At 35.0% G+C, this 15,776-nt stretch overlaps 2 protein-coding genes across 2 annotated transcripts; one reads left to right on the plus strand and one right to left on the minus strand.

Moving 5' to 3' along the window:
• Window positions 1–746: 746 nt before the first annotated feature.
• On the plus strand, window positions 747–8,561 carry LOC132043356 (soluble inorganic pyrophosphatase 6, chloroplastic-like; the record flags this gene model as incomplete). The annotated part of the gene is made up of 6 exons (XM_059433862.1): window positions 747–977; window positions 2,401–2,561; window positions 2,849–2,949; window positions 3,073–3,254; window positions 5,782–5,880; window positions 8,228–8,561. Coding segments are annotated over 6 exons (867 nt in total), but the record flags the coding sequence as incomplete, so codon positions are not given.
• Window positions 8,562–11,306: 2,745 nt separating this feature from the next.
• LOC132043353 (peptide methionine sulfoxide reductase B5-like) lies at window positions 11,307–15,417 on the minus strand. The gene is made up of 3 exons (XM_059433859.1): window positions 15,027–15,417; window positions 12,816–12,972; window positions 11,307–11,671 (listed from the first exon to the last, which is right to left on the minus strand). The coding sequence occupies exons 1-3, from the start codon at window positions 15,323–15,325 to the stop codon at window positions 11,519–11,521; spliced, it is 609 nt and encodes a 202-aa protein (XP_059289842.1). The 5' UTR covers window positions 15,326–15,417; the 3' UTR covers window positions 11,307–11,518.
• Window positions 15,418–15,776: the final 359 nt, after the last annotated feature.

Raw genomic sequence — 15,776 nt, forward strand, 5'->3', positions numbered from 1 at the left:
GTAATTCCAACATTCTATGTGGCAAGTTTAAAACCACAAGATTTAAAGTACTACTATACACATCTTTAATTTAAGATCACAAGATTTAAAGTACTATACTCATCTTTAATTTAAGACCACAAGACTCAAAAGTTTTTATTTATTTCATGACTTCGTACCTAGTTAAACTAAGGACCTGTTTGGCCATAAGAATTATTCACTTTTTTCTGATTTTTTTCACTTTTTTCAAAAATCAGTATTTGGCAATGAAAATTCCAAATACAGCTTGAAGTTGTATTTGGAATTTGAAAAACAAGCAAAATCTTGTTTTTCACTTTTGTCACAACTAAAACCTTATTGAAAAAGTATATTTCAACACCAAAATATTATTTGTAAAAACTATGGCCAAATACAACTCCAACTCCAACTTCAAAATTAAAAAAAAAAAATGTGAATTTTTTATTTTGGTTTCTGCGGCCAAACGCCTACTAAGACAGTTACATTGCGACCGGAATGCTTGAATTTTTAAAAATTCATTCATTTGGAATGAAAGCAGTAGGTAATAGGGTTTAAAGCAATTATTCAAAGTGCCTTTGAGAAGGTATAAAATTAAGAGATCGGACATTCAGAAATCAAACAGTGTGTCCAAGTCTGACCAAATTAGCCAGTGGTTTCCAGTTAAATAAGTGATAATAACATCAGCACTGACATTGCCTTTTCAGTTCTTACTTGTCTTCAACTGACAATGGCGGCTGCAAGAGTGACTAATATCATCAGCCAACAACACTATAAAAACCGCTTCACTCATAACCAAATCTCCTCTTCTTCGAAAACCCAACAATTTCAACATTTGCTTCCGCAACGGACCTGCCGCACTACACAAGAAGCGAGTTTTTAGTTGTAGTGCTATTTACAATCCTCAGATTCAAATCAAAGAACAAGGACTGCCTGAAACATTGGATTATCGTGTCTTTTTTGTTGATCATTACGGCAAAAAGGTTATTACTATCACTTCCCTCCCTTCTATCAAATGTTTGTTTGATAGTGGATGTCTAATGGGTTACTCTATTGCAATGTGATGCATTTTGTATTCTTCAACTCGAAGACGCTATCGTTTGGCAGGAGGTATTAGAGAAAATAATATTCCCTCCGTCCCAATTTCAGTGTCTTAGTTTGACTGGTTCCGGAATTGAAGAAATATAAGCAGACTTTTCAATCTAGTGATTCTAATGTGTAATGTACTAAAATATCCTTTGAATTTTGTGGTTTTAAACTTGCTATGTATGGTGTTTGAAGTGTCAATTTACAAAATATAGAATGCATTCTTTTTGCAACGAATCAAAAAGAAAAGTAAGACATATAAATTGGGACGAAGGGAGTACTGATATAGCTTTAGTATTATTTAATTCTTTATTTGGCAGTGTTTCCAACTTGTGTATAATTAATACTTGTTTTAGTTATGCACCCTATTCAGTACTTCTCTTATACATAGTAAATCATGGCATTACCAATATCAGTACTATTCATACCTAGTAAATCATGAACCAATATCAGTACTATTCATACCCTGTTCAGTGCTATTGAAAAATTCATGTTATATAATACAGCAAACCAAACCGTTGATAAAAAATAATAACAGCATAACTATTCCCAACATTACTAATAAACCCTATTCAGTACTATATTCTTATACACCCTACCAAAAGAAGTTAACCTACCAGCACTAATGTTTTCTTATGGGTGAAAGCCATTTTCTTTATAAATTTATTATTTTCACCTGTATCACTTATGTCAACAACAATTTGACATAATTGCGACATATTGTTGTCATATCCTATCCTCACTCTATGCCACCTACTATTTATACCCAACCAAATATTGGACATTTTCCAGGATATACATTTAAGTTTACATGATTAATCCAAAAGCTGTATCTTGTTGCAATGAGTGGACTTACATGGTTGGCAATGGTTGCTGGCGGGCCCCACTTCCTTATGTTCCAATTCTATATATACATAGTGTGTGTGTGTATACACACTCTTTGCCACTGGCTTAAATTCCTAGATCAATCAATGCCCAACACCAAGCTTCATATTGTTCTTAACTCAATGTTCATGTATAATGTCGCCCGAGGCGTTTGCAAGTTGTCTATGAGAAGAAGATCCTTAGAGAGGATTGTTACTAATAATTTCCAATCAAAATAGAGAAGATAGTGATTGGTATAAAGACAACAAGAATGAAGGGCATGTTTTTCGCTACTATATATCTCTTATGAAGGGCATGTTTTTCGCTACTATATATCTCTTACATTTTAGTTCATACTTCATTGTCAACCTTTAGTAGTTTTTTCTTAACATGTATAAACATAGATTTTGACAAAGAAATTCCTCTGCAGTCACATCATGTAGATATAATCTGCAGGTATCCCCTTGGCATGATATACCACTTCATTTAGGTGATGGTGTTTTCAATTTCATTGCTGAAATTCCCAAAGAATCAAGTGCAAAGATGGAAGTTGCTACGGATGAGCTGTACACACCAATTAAACAAGACACAAAGAAGGGGAAACTTAGATACTATCCGTAAGACTATTCTATGTCACTGTTTCCCCACTTACTTTTAGTAGGATCGTTGTGTCCTGTGGAATTATTTATTTGGCCCATCAGTTGTCTTTATGTTGGAAAAGAAGGTTGAAAGGATAACAAATGTGTGGCCTACATGAGTTAACTGCTGAGGAGTGGACAAATAGGTTTTAGTCTGGTGCAGCTTTTTAGCTCATATTCTGTTGTGAAAGTTGTGTGAAATTACTAATTTCATGATGTCGTGTTGTTTTTTGTTTGTTGTGATGCATGTCTTGTACCATTCTCAGATATAATATTCTCTGGAACTATGGATTGCTTCCTCAAACCTGGGAAGACCCTTCATTGGCAAATGCTGAAGTTGAGGGAGCATTTGGGGATAATGACCCTGGTATGTTTCCAGCGCTCCTAAATTGTTAAATGAGCTTTCTTCTAATCATCCATCAAAAAGGAAAAAATGAATTTAGAGGATGGTGTAGCTGGTTAACTTTCTTGATGACTGATTTGTCTGTAGTTGATGTTGTCGAGATTGGGGAAAGCCGTGCTAAAATTGGCCAGGTCTTGAAGGTCAAACCTTTAGCTGCTTTGGCAATGATTGATGAAGGAGAACTTGACTGGAAACTAGTTGCTATTTCCCTAGATGATCCCCGAGCTTCACTTGTCAATAATATCGATGATGTGGAGAAACATTTTCCGGTATGCTTTGAGTGCAAAAAGGCCCTTATGTTTTTCGATCTCCTTTTCTCTCTCACTGCTGATGATTCGACAACACTATATTATCATCGTCTGGAACTCTGTTTTTGGTGCTGTTTATATGTGCCATGTCAAAGATATTTCTCTCTAAGGATTTTCGACTTTATATGCTTATGCCAAGATGTGTTATGGTGTTCTCTGGTTTGGTTAATTTATCAGTAATTTAATTCTTTAATAGGATCCATTGAGAAGAAGTTCTGAAAAGTTTTCCAGTGATCATTGCCTAGGAACAGCAATAGCAAAAATAGAAAGAATGAACTTTTATGCATAAAAAGAGTGACCTTGCATTTTTTCAGAAGTGGCTGCTTACATTATTGGAGCAAGAGTTTAAAGCAAGTACATGGTCATAGTTCTTTAGGCAAAACTCCTATTATAACTGCTGGTAGATTAATCCTCTAGCAAATCTCTAACCCTTGGTTGCAAACCTCAACCATACGGCTCATGCTCCCAACTGAATCATTGCTGGAAGGTGGACTAGTTCGTCTAAGTTGCAATCACCAATCCCTTATGTGGTTACATCATTTGAATTTGTACAAACAACTGGAGAAGTATGAAGATTGACTACAACTTTTGCTCTATATTATTTCTTGGCCATTATACGCTATAGCCTCCTAATTACTAGTACAATGAATAAGAGAAAAATACAGGCATGCCAAGTACCCATTCCGTATATCTACGCGGAAAGCTAAAACTTTTGGTTCGTGAACCTATTCCATAAGAAGATCCTCAAGGCTTGATGTTAGTTCCCAAACTCTATAACAAACATGCAAGCACGGAAACGCTTCCCCATTGCTTTTGATGATCCATTCACATTGCATGTACGTAAAAGCCTAGTTATATATATATATATCAGTCTATCCTAGTTCTGCTTATTCACTTTCGTTGTTTTCATTTTCATAATTGCTTTGAATTGTTTACCCGTATCTAACCTTTCCTATGCTTTTTCTTGAGCCGAGGGTCTTCCGGAAACAGCCTCCCTACCTAAGGTAGGGGTAAGGTCTGCATACAATCTACCCTCCCCCAGTGTTGTCAAAGGTGCGCTTAAAGCACACTTAAGCCCTGAAGCGAGGCTCAAAACATGTTGAGCGCTTCGCCTCACTTTATTTGCGCTTCAGTGTCATCATCAAGGCTCAAAGACATAGTTTTCCTTGACAATGAGCCTCTCTTGAAGAGGTGACACTAGATAATTGATATTTCACTTTAGCGCTATGTTTTTACAATTTCTTTGTCCAGATATTTGTTGTTAATGCTTATTATTATTAGTCTTGGACTAAACATATATATATTTGTGTTTTTTCACCATTGTGCATTTTTTCATCAAAGTAGATGCTTTATTTGCACTTTGCGCTTAAAGCCCCAGCTGACCTTAGAGCTTTTTTGCGCTTTTTGCTTTTAATAACATTGCCCTCCCAAGACCCCACATTGTGGGACTCACTGGGTATGTTGTTGTTGTTGTAGTCTATCCTAGTTCTATACATGTACCACATCCTGAACTTCTCTGATATTGTTTCACAACCATTTTGATGACCTCTACTGGAATGCATTCCTTCAAATGTCTAGTGCATCTATATCTGCAACTAGGTTAGATTCTTACTGGCAAATCAGTTTACGCGGTATGAATCTTTGGAGGTTCTCTGCTAAGGTTTGATGCTGTATAGATAGTTAGGCAGATTGGACAGTAACTGGCTTTGCGCCACATTCATGTATTGTACATCGTTTTTTTACTCTATTTTAGTCTGGTAACAATGAAATACTTCTGGTTCGTCAAAGAAGGTACTAAAAGGTTGCAATGGATCCTAGGGACACTAGTACTGAGAGGAACCCCACCTTAGCTGCTGAGTGAGGTTCCTTGATTCTATCTTCTTTGCTCTCTCAATGGAGCGAGTAAATGCTCTTGAATGTGACTGTAATAAGAGGCAAAACCTGTTCAATACTGTGTTCAAGTAATACTTCAATGGCTTTTAAAAAGAAAAGGACTGTGTAATAAGAGGCAAAACCTGTTCAATACTGTGTTCAAGTAATACTTCAATGGCTTTCAGAAAGCAAATGCTGCTATAGCATTTATCAGCTATTACTGCCGTGTTTCAAAATGGTTATGTCAAGTCATGACTAAGATAGCTATTAATGAGCTAATTCAATACATTCTTACTGATTATATACATATTTTTATAACCGTGGTGTCTGGGCCAACTTGCCCGCACCTTGATTAATTCCACGGGGTACTTGCTACCTCTCACGGTCTCACCAGCATAGGTACTGGGTAATACTGTCAACCAAGGCTTGGATAGATGGCAAAAAATCATCTAGTGTTTTTGCGTCTGCTGGGATTTGAACTTAAAACCTCATGGTTCTTAACTCATTTCATTGACTAGGCCACACCTTTTGGTGCTTTTCTTACTCTGATTATATACTATGTGAGTTCTTCACTAAATTTTCTTAATTTGTCAAAGTAATTCTGTTAATATTTCAGGGCACTCTGACAGCTATCAGGGACTGGTTTAGAGACTATAAGATCCCTGACGGGAAGCCTGCTAACAAGTTTGGACTTGGGAACAAGCCAGTTAACAAGGTATCTTTATTCTTTGCAGGACATTATTTTGTTGATTGCTTCATACTGGGAAACTATTGGACATATTTGTTTAAGTATTTGTTGAAGATGCTCGTTTCCGTTTATCTATTACTACCTCCACCCCCCTTTAATTGTTGCTTTAACTCTTTTCACGCCCATTAAGGAAACAAATACAAAGTATAAGTTACCCTTATTTATATACTCCCTCCGTCCAAAATTAACAGTCACTTTAGCTCAAAAAGTTGTCCCAAAATAATAGTCACTTGAGGAATTCAAGAGTAAAGTTGGCAATTGTTTTCAACTACACCTTTAATATTGAAGAAATACTCCCTCCATCCCAAATTGACAACCACTTTATCTCACAAAAAGTGTCCCGAAATAATTATCACTTTAGGTATTCAAGACTAAAGTTGGCAATTGTTTCCAACTATATTATAGAGGTAGTTCTTTTTAGTACTGCTCAATTCTCCAAAAAAAAAAAAAGAAGAAGAAGAAAAAAAGAACATTTAATAGTCAAATATTGGAATAGTGACAACCATTAGAGAGCTAACGCCATTCGTGCTATATGTAATCATTATTTCTTTCATATTCAACTCTTTATCTCATGTTGTCTATTCTAGTAAAGATCTTCAAAATATACCCAAGCTTTTAAGAGAGAAAAAATCAATCTACTTTTACTCACCTCGTCCTATTTTAACGAAAACAATAAATACAAGGTTTAATTTACTGATTTACCCCTATTTAATAAATGTTGATTGATATATTCCTCTTAATAAGTCGAGGAGCTTTACTAAAAAGACTATTTTGTTTGAGATAAAGAGTTGAATATTGAAGAAATAATGATTGCATATATTATGAACGGTATTAACTCTCCAATGGTTGTCAACATTCTAATATTTGACTATTAAATGCTTTTTGAGAATTGAGCCGTATAAAAGAGACTACTACTTCAAAATTAAGGGAATATGTAAAAACATTGCCATCTTAGTCTTGAATTCCTAAGTTGGGACAATTTTTTCAATCTAGATTGACTGTTAATTTGGGAAGGAGGGAGTATTAAATAGGGGTAACTTTTAAACTGTACCTTGTATTTATTGTTTTCTTTATGAGTGTGAAAGAGCCAAATGATAGTTGAAAGAGCTAAATGATAGTTGAAATTTTGAAGACTTTTGAAACTTGTGGTTCAAAATAAGTCTTGAATATTTGTGTGGCTGTAACTCATTTCAAAAAAGTGAATTTAGGTTCATATAAATTGAAACAGAGGGAGTAGTTCTTTTTAATACTGCTCAATTCTCGAAAAATATTTAATAGTTAAAGATTGGAATGATGACAACCATTGGAAAGTTAATACTGTTCACATTATATGCAATCATTATTTCTTCAATATTCAACTCTTTATTTCATGTAAATAGTCTGTTCTATTAAAGATCTTCGACAAAATATATTCAAGTATTTAAGAGGAAAACATCAATCTACTTTTATTAAAAAGTGGTAACTTAGTAAACTATACCTTGTATTTATTGTTTTCTTAATGGGTGTGAAAAGAGCCAAAGCAACAATTAAATGGGACAAGAGAGTAAAAGTAGATTGATTTTTTTCTCTTAAATACTTGAGTATATATTGTGTTAGATTTTTACTAGAAGCGACTTTATATGAGATTTAGAGTTCAATATTGAAGAAATAATGATTGCATATAGTGGGAATGGTGTTAGCTCTCCAATGGTTGTCACCATTTCAATACTTGACTATTAACTGGCTTTTGAGATTTGCGAAGTATGAAAAAGAACCACTTCTTTAATATTAAGGGTCTAGTTGGAAACAATTTTCAACTTTAGTCTTGAATTTCTAAAGTGACAATTGTTTTGAGCTAAAGTGACTGTTATTTGGATGGAGGGAGTAGTATCTTGAGCCTTTATGCATTGGAAACCAATCTTGAATTTTTTTTCAATGGTTATTGTTGGTGCTTAGAAGCATTTTGTTGACATCCACATCTGGAATCGCCTTTGAGTTATTACATATGAAGATAAACTCTTTCCATGGCAGTCCTGCAGTGATTTAATATATAACTATAATATCTTGGATGTGCTTTTATGTTGAGGTAATTATTTAGCACATAATGACATGAATGTGTCAAGGATACTGATATTTAGTATTTTAGTAGTTTCCAACTTATGAGAAAAAAAGAAGAAACTGGTAATTAGTACTTTTTAAACATTTCTTCTCCCAACCCTCCCAGGACCCCCAAAGAACTGAAAGGATAAGATTAGAAATATTTTTACTGTTAGACAAGCTGTGCTGCTTGGCTTTGCATGACCCTGCTAATTATGTAATTCATTTGCAATCACAGGATTATGCACTTAAGGTTATTACGGAAAACAACGAGTCTTGGGAAAAGCTTGTAAAGAGATCCATTCCTGCTGGTGATCTTTCACTTCAATAGCTGGCAATTGATAAAGCTTGAACAGCTAATTTTGTTGCTTGTTTACTGAAAATAGGACATGAAATCCGTAGCAATTCTTTCACCACCCTCCTGTGTGAGGTGGAAATGAGTTCATATTCTTAAAATTCATTCAGCACATGAAGATGCTGCTTTTTCATCCGTATTTTCTGCATGGAAATGACTTTAAAGCTATCCAAGAGGAAAAAGGTTTAATATATCTAAATTGATCTTCATTCTCCAATTGCATAAACCAAGTATGATGCATCTTAGTCACAAAGTTAACAGAGGATTTGGAAGCTTCCAAGGTCTTGCATGAGATTCATACACCATGAACTGTGGCGTTGCCTCTGATATTTTCTGAAGCTGGAAGATGCATTCGTAACTTGAAACATAGTAATGAGTTGGAGGATGGTGATGATAAGCTACTTCTTGAGAAAGTGATCTGCTTTTTGTGGCCAAATTTTAGCAGTTCTGCTGCTGGTGCTGTGGAAGTGAGGTACACATGACTATGAGATTGTTAAAAAGATGAGATGTGTAATTGGGGAAATTAATTCTTACTTCTACTTATGCATAGATTAATGGGAACAGATATGGTTAAAAATCCGAAACCATAGGCACTCTGTGTCCTGAACTCCTGAGCCCTCAAACTCGGCCACTGAAACAGTGCCGAGTGACATACACTCTCCTTGCCACATGTGTATTTATTTGCTTTTTTTTTTAACTTAGTCAATTTTTTAAAAATTCTAAATTTTCATTTGTTAAAACCCGTTTTTTTTTAATTTGAAAATTTGATTTTATTTCATTAATGGGCCTGAATTTTCTTTTAAAAAAAGGATTTAAAAAAAAATTGCTTTGGATTTTTTTTTTTATGGAAAAATGGGTTAAAAACTATTATTTTTTTAAAACATATATACAGGTGTAGGAATTTTTATAAAATTTTGCAGGTCAGACTAGATTTATTTTCAAATTTTTAAGGATTTTAAGAAAAAAAAAAAAGCCTACCACTCTCTCAAGAGAGTGAAACTTCATTTTAAAATGGAGAAGGTTGGAATGTTGTTTAGTGGTACTATTATAGCCATACCACATATATCTCGTTTTAAAATGGAGAAGGTTGGAATGTTGAAGCCATTATCTACCGAGTTTTGAACCATGTTGAACCATGAGCCATTGACCTCAGGAATCTCTCGATTAATGGCACACCAAGTGTAGCGTGAAACATAAATATGGAATGTGTGCCTTCGGGGATTTCTCGACTACATAAAACAAGTATTTTATTTATGGTATGCAAAGTTGGCTTGGAACATGTATAAATATGGATGTGTGGCTTAACAAGATTCATCTATAAGGTTAGCCAAGGTGTCTATACAGGGAGGATTCTCTCCTTTCACCATTTGGTAGAAGCTGGATCAGTAAATAGTGACCTGTACAGTGAGAAAGCTACCTAGTTGATTCAGGTATGGTAAAATATGTCATTGTTGAGCAGCTATTATGTCTCTAGCAGGTAAACGTAGTTCTTATGAATAATAGCTGGTATTTCTTTTATGAGCTAAAAACTTCTTGTTCTGTTTATATTCTCTGGGTAATATAATAGGCTATGTTTTTTTCTAAAGTTAACTTAGGAAGTCTAGGTGATAAATGTGCAATTTATTAGGGCGTAGTGTTTAAAAAGACGTGGGCGTGAGGCGAGATGTTTTACATATGCCTCGGCGAGGAGTAAGCTCAGGGGTATTTAATTTTTAATATTTTACAAATTAAAAAGATAAACATATAAATAAAAAATACATTAAAATTATTTTTAAAAATCAAAAAAATAATAATAAAATTAGTAGGAAAATGTATATATCTATTATTAACATGCTAACATGTGCACGAACCATTGAAAAAAAATTTTTTTGAAAAAGTGAACGATGTAAAGATGTATTACACCAATAACATGACTATGATGAACCATATTTAGAGTTGTAAATATGATATTCCATTCTAATAATTCAAAGATAAAAATGACCATAATATAAAGTTATTGTTTTAAAGCCTAAAACTAGATAACAAATTAATACTCATTACAATACAAATAGCCATAATAGAGTCTTCAAAATATTATCTAAACTAAAGCAATACCAAAAGAAATTCTAGAACTAAAGACTACCTTGAAAAAGATATATTGAAAAATGCTAAAAAGATCTTGTAGAAAATAAAGCATAAAGAAGGAAAGTGCAAGCATGGAAGCATAATGAGAACTGGACAAAATTCTTTGCTTTGTAGTTTGAACTTTGCACAAAGGTCTAAAATGTTTTTGTTATTCTGTAATCAACAAAGAGAAAAGATTGTGAAATTAGAACAAATAATTAGAAAAAACTATTAACTTTGTGAGATTTTTAGGTTGAGAATTTAATATGAGTTAACTTTTGTATATTTAACTTCTTTAAAAAAATATTATTAAGCAATTTTTGCTCAAATTTGAAAAAATTCTTAGGGCATACACCCCAAATGAACGCCCAGAATGTTGAGATTTACGCCCAGGGGAACGCCCAGAAGGTTGGGGCTTACGCCCCGCCGGTACGCCCCGAGGCATTTTTTGATATGCCTCGCCCCGGGGTCGCTCCGAAAATGCCTTTTGAAACACTGTTAGGGGGCATGCGATCAAGATGATTAAACGTTTAGGCTTAGCATCAAAAGATAAAGCGACTAAAATTGAATTTGGGTTTTCAACCTATATAGGAGAATGTCAGAGGTAAAAACCGTTCAGCGGGAAGTGGGAATGAAGAGGACAATGTGAAACTGGCAAAGGCACCCCACATCATGTGTGGGAATTTATAGAAAGGTTAGTACTTCATTGATAATATTTCAGGGGGATGATGACAAGATCTTGAAAATAATTAGCTACATGAAAACCTAAAAAAGAAACTACGCGGATGAGTGCATCTCCAGGTAGCAACTTTCCAGATTGGGTCTTTCTGAAACTGCTTCTGATTGTATTGGACAGCAGTTGTATCAAAGTCATAAATATTTATATCAAACTCGTCTAGTTTTTCCTTATATTGAGACTACATTAACAAAAGGTTGAGAATCATTTCCCAGAAAGCGCAAAACTAAAGGTAACTTTTATTTCCAAAACACAACACTGTCATCAGTAGTTAACACAAACTATATGTGGGAGATATAAAGCTGTGATAACCATCACATCCTAAGTGCGATGGATTAAGAATTTGCTGGTGTAAACTTGAGGGAAACACTATTGACACAATGGCGCTCATCAGTTGGGGTGGGGAACCCCTCACCCTTGAAAACATGACCAAGATGGCCACCACAAGCTGCACAAGTAATCTCTATCCTCCTACCATCAGGGTCAGCCTGAAAAGCACAATTATATCACACATCAGACAGTGCCATAATGTCAAATCTAGAAAAATTGCTTCGGAGGACCTAGGCAAAATATAGAAATGTTGAAGAAGAAATCTCATTACCAAATATACATTAAGAAAACTCAACGAAATTCCTCCATGTGAGTCAACTGCCTTTTAAAAAAATTTCAAGAACAAGTAGTATAAATGCAAAAAGCTAAAACTTGAAAAGAGTAATGGAACAAAAAATTCGTGGAGCCTTTACTTGGTCAATATGCGGTTAGTGCTTTCTTTCTCAAATTTTAAATATCTAACTATTACAAAGCTTCAGGAATGACAAGCAGATTGTCTTCATTTCTTGCTCCAGCATCATTTGGAAATGGCAGGACGAAAGAGAAACAATGGAAGGTAACAAAAGGAAGTTAAAAGAAGGTGCTAACAAAGGTGGCAGACCTCCCAAAATCTAAGGCTAGGCTCTACTTTGGTCTCAACGGCAGGGAGGACATTCATATTAATGTAACCTCGTATAGAAACTCTATATGCAGAAGTTAGGGGGGAGTGATGAACCCTCCCAAAAATAATAGCTCTCCTACACATTTTTTTTTTATCAAGTAAAAGTATTTTCATTTATAAACATGGCGAAAATGGCCGTATACAAGGGGTATATACCAAAAGGTAGAGAATTTACAAATCTACAAACTCCACTCAATCATCTATACAACAAGGAACTTTCTGTGTGCACCAAAAGCAAATAAGGGACTGGAGACTACTCCTCAACCGAGAGTAACACCACTCAACCCCTTCAAAAGCTCTCCTATTTCTCCATCTCCACACAACCCACATTAATGCAAGTGGAACCACGTTCCAAGCCCTTTGTCTTCTCCTCCTCCTCCTGCTCTTCCCACTGAACATCAAATCTTCCACAGTTTTTGGCATTATCAATGGAGTACCAAACCACCTGAACATATCCCACCATAACCTCATGATTACCGCAATGTAAAAGAAGGTGATCTACATCTTCGCCCGCCTCCTTACACATGTAACACCAACTAATACAAACAATAGTTCTCCTACATAATGAGTATTATGATCTAAAGATTTTCAAAATGACAAAACCATATTGATTTGGCGAGGAGAAAGAGAGGGAAGCTCACAGTGCGATTAATAGCTCCAGGAAGACCCTCAAAGAAAGCTGGCCAACCACAGCCTGAGTTGAATTTTGTGGTGGACTTGTAGAGGGGAGTGCCACATCCTGCACATTGGTAGACTCCTTCACCAAAAAACTTGTCATATTCTCCAGTACCTGGATACCTGTGAAGTAATCCTTTATGGTAAATTCTTCATCTTAATCAATTAATAAGCATCATGATCATTCAACTATGTTATTTTTCCTTGTTGAATATTTGAGTCTTTAAAGTAGAAATAAAAATATAGAACCACAAGCTTGGTGATGAATTTTATAAACTGACATGCTGAGCATACACGAGGAGAACAAACTCAAGCAACTCTCCTTGACGAAGCTCTTATCTTGAATCATATCCAACTAGAAAGATGCGATTCTGCCAATTTGCCTATAATATGCACACCCAAATGTAATAAACTTGGATAACAAGCCTTCTACAACTAGGAGCTATGTACTTGTGCATAGTCTGTTGCTACATGCTGCAGGTAACACATTGGCAATCTCCAGAATGTGTCACGGTGTTTACTTCAAAGGTAACATACGAATGAGTTAAGTGTTAAGAATCACGAAGTTGCATTAATCCTCACGCCAAAGCGGTGAACAAATTCTCCACAATGCTTGTTTGGAGGGAGCTAAAAGCAGTCTGGTAAGCACCATTAAACTGCAACATACCCCCCCCCCCCCCCCCCCCCCCCCCCAACAAAACACACACACACGTGTTAAGGAAAGAGAGAGGGAAAGAAAACATTGAAGAATCCTCTGCAATTGATTACGTGACTCCTATTATACGCAAGATCCATCTACTGCTCCTCGAATAAAAATGATTCTCACGACGAGTTATCATTTTCAAAGAAATTCTTTTTTTTTATTTTTTATTTAATCAAGATCAACAAGCAATTCCTTTTAGTAAACGTAATTAATTAAAATTCTGACCCTTTCAAGATCTCTAGTCATTTCAACAGGACAAAGGGTTAATTCAGATAGTAACACCATAAAGTTGCATTCTATCCTTAACTAAACTTGGTCAAGTACACACGTTTTAATTGACTTAACACAAATATTAGAACTGAGTTTCAAATTGTTCAGAGGAAGTTATAGAAAATACTGACTGAGTCACAAAACTGCAGAAGCTCATCAAGGTCTCTTGCAATTTAAATAAGTAAAACAATTCTTGAAGGTATAAAACAATTCTTGAAGGTATAAAAACCTAGAATGGGTCCCTGACATTGACGTTTACAAGCAAAATAACAAGCATTTCTTATAATAAGTACAGCAAGCTCCGAAACACTTGAATCCTCAAAAAAAAAAAAAAAAAAAAAAAAAAAAAAAAAAAAAAGGAAAAACAAAACTCAGCCTGTAAATTAGGGCATGAATTTGGTAACAAACACCTAAAATGACCATTCATAACCCTCCACATTCAGAGAGTTAACCTAGACCTAAAAATGTCGAACACCACAAATCTAGTCATCAGGCAATGAGCTTGGACTAACAGCAATAACTGCTAATTTTGTCATCAAACAATAAATTTACTAGTAAATCTTCTGAAGCTTATAACAACAATAAAATGACGGAAAAATTATAATAATAAGAAAATCAGTAACCCATAGAAGCTACTTGTGTATTCCTAGGCACAGGATTAACAAACAAGGACGGAGCTGTAAGCCGACATATGGATTTACATAGTAGTTTAAACCTTGTATTTGTATTAATGAATTCACTAAATATTGCACAAAAAATTAAATCTAAAACCCAGTTACTAGCACCTGACAGCACTATCCTATAATTCAGAACCCATAACAGGAGAGCCCATAAGACTAGTTTGCGAGGTGGGAGAGCCCATTTAGCCTATAAACCCATTAAATTTCTCTCTTTAACCGATGAGTGACAATTGGAGTATACGCCCTCTGTCTCAATTTGTGATACAGTGTGGATTTCGAGAGTCAAAATTCTTTAATTTGACGGTAAATTCAAACATACAATCCTTCAAGTTTTTTGAAAAATAATTTACATATCTAAACTGTCACAATAATTAACCGCATACGAATAAATCGCGGTCAAAAAAATTCTTGTTTGAAATCCTGTATCACATAAACTGGGACGGATGGAGTAACAGATATGCAGCCACTGATTAAAGAAAAGATTACAAAGGAGAGAAGAGAAAGAGGGAGAGAAAAGAGCATACTCAGTGCCTTTCTGTCTTAGAATACGGAATTGTTCAGGGGAGAGAACTGCACGCCAATCCTCTTCTGATTTCTGAACAGACCCTGGTGTAGCCATAGCAACAACCCCACTTTTGAACCCTCTCTTATTTGAAGGAACAAACCCAAATTCAGATGATGATGAAGTGAGAGGCTTTGATGATGAGAATCTGAATTGGGTGACAACCCTTTTGGTTTGGAATCTCAAGAATGGGATGGTGGAGTTGAAAATTAGAGGTGTTGAAGAAGCAAAAGGTGAGATTTTAAGAATCTGAGAACCCATTAAGATAAGATATACTGTTACTGTTCTATTTATGTGTGACGCAAAGACCAATTCAAAGCATTTGTCTTGTGATCGACTGATGCTTCTGGAAAAAAGAAAAAAAATGTATAGCGAATTTCATTTTTATTTTTTTGTGCTTTTGTTAAGTCCAAATTTTGAACTTTAAGTGTCTTGTGTGAGAAATGTATTTACAATTTTTGCAAAGTGTATGCTTGAGCACGTCAAAGGATGAGCACCTATGTTCCACAACGTTGAGCATCAACGTGGACTATTGTGGACGCCTATTATAGTTGAGTCATTTGCACTTTTGGCCCTATTTTGTGCTGGTCTTTAATTTTGGTCCTTAAAATGGGTTGGTTTTTAATTTTTACCTTTTAAAATCGAACTTATATATAGAAGGGCATAAGTTACGCATCATAATATCTACTAGTAATGCCGACTCACTTAAATA

This window comes from Lycium ferocissimum, unplaced genomic scaffold (genome assembly GCF_029784015.1).
Source record: "Lycium ferocissimum isolate CSIRO_LF1 unplaced genomic scaffold, AGI_CSIRO_Lferr_CH_V1 ctg2330, whole genome shotgun sequence".
Classification (NCBI taxonomy): domain Eukaryota; kingdom Viridiplantae; phylum Streptophyta; class Magnoliopsida; order Solanales; family Solanaceae; genus Lycium; species Lycium ferocissimum.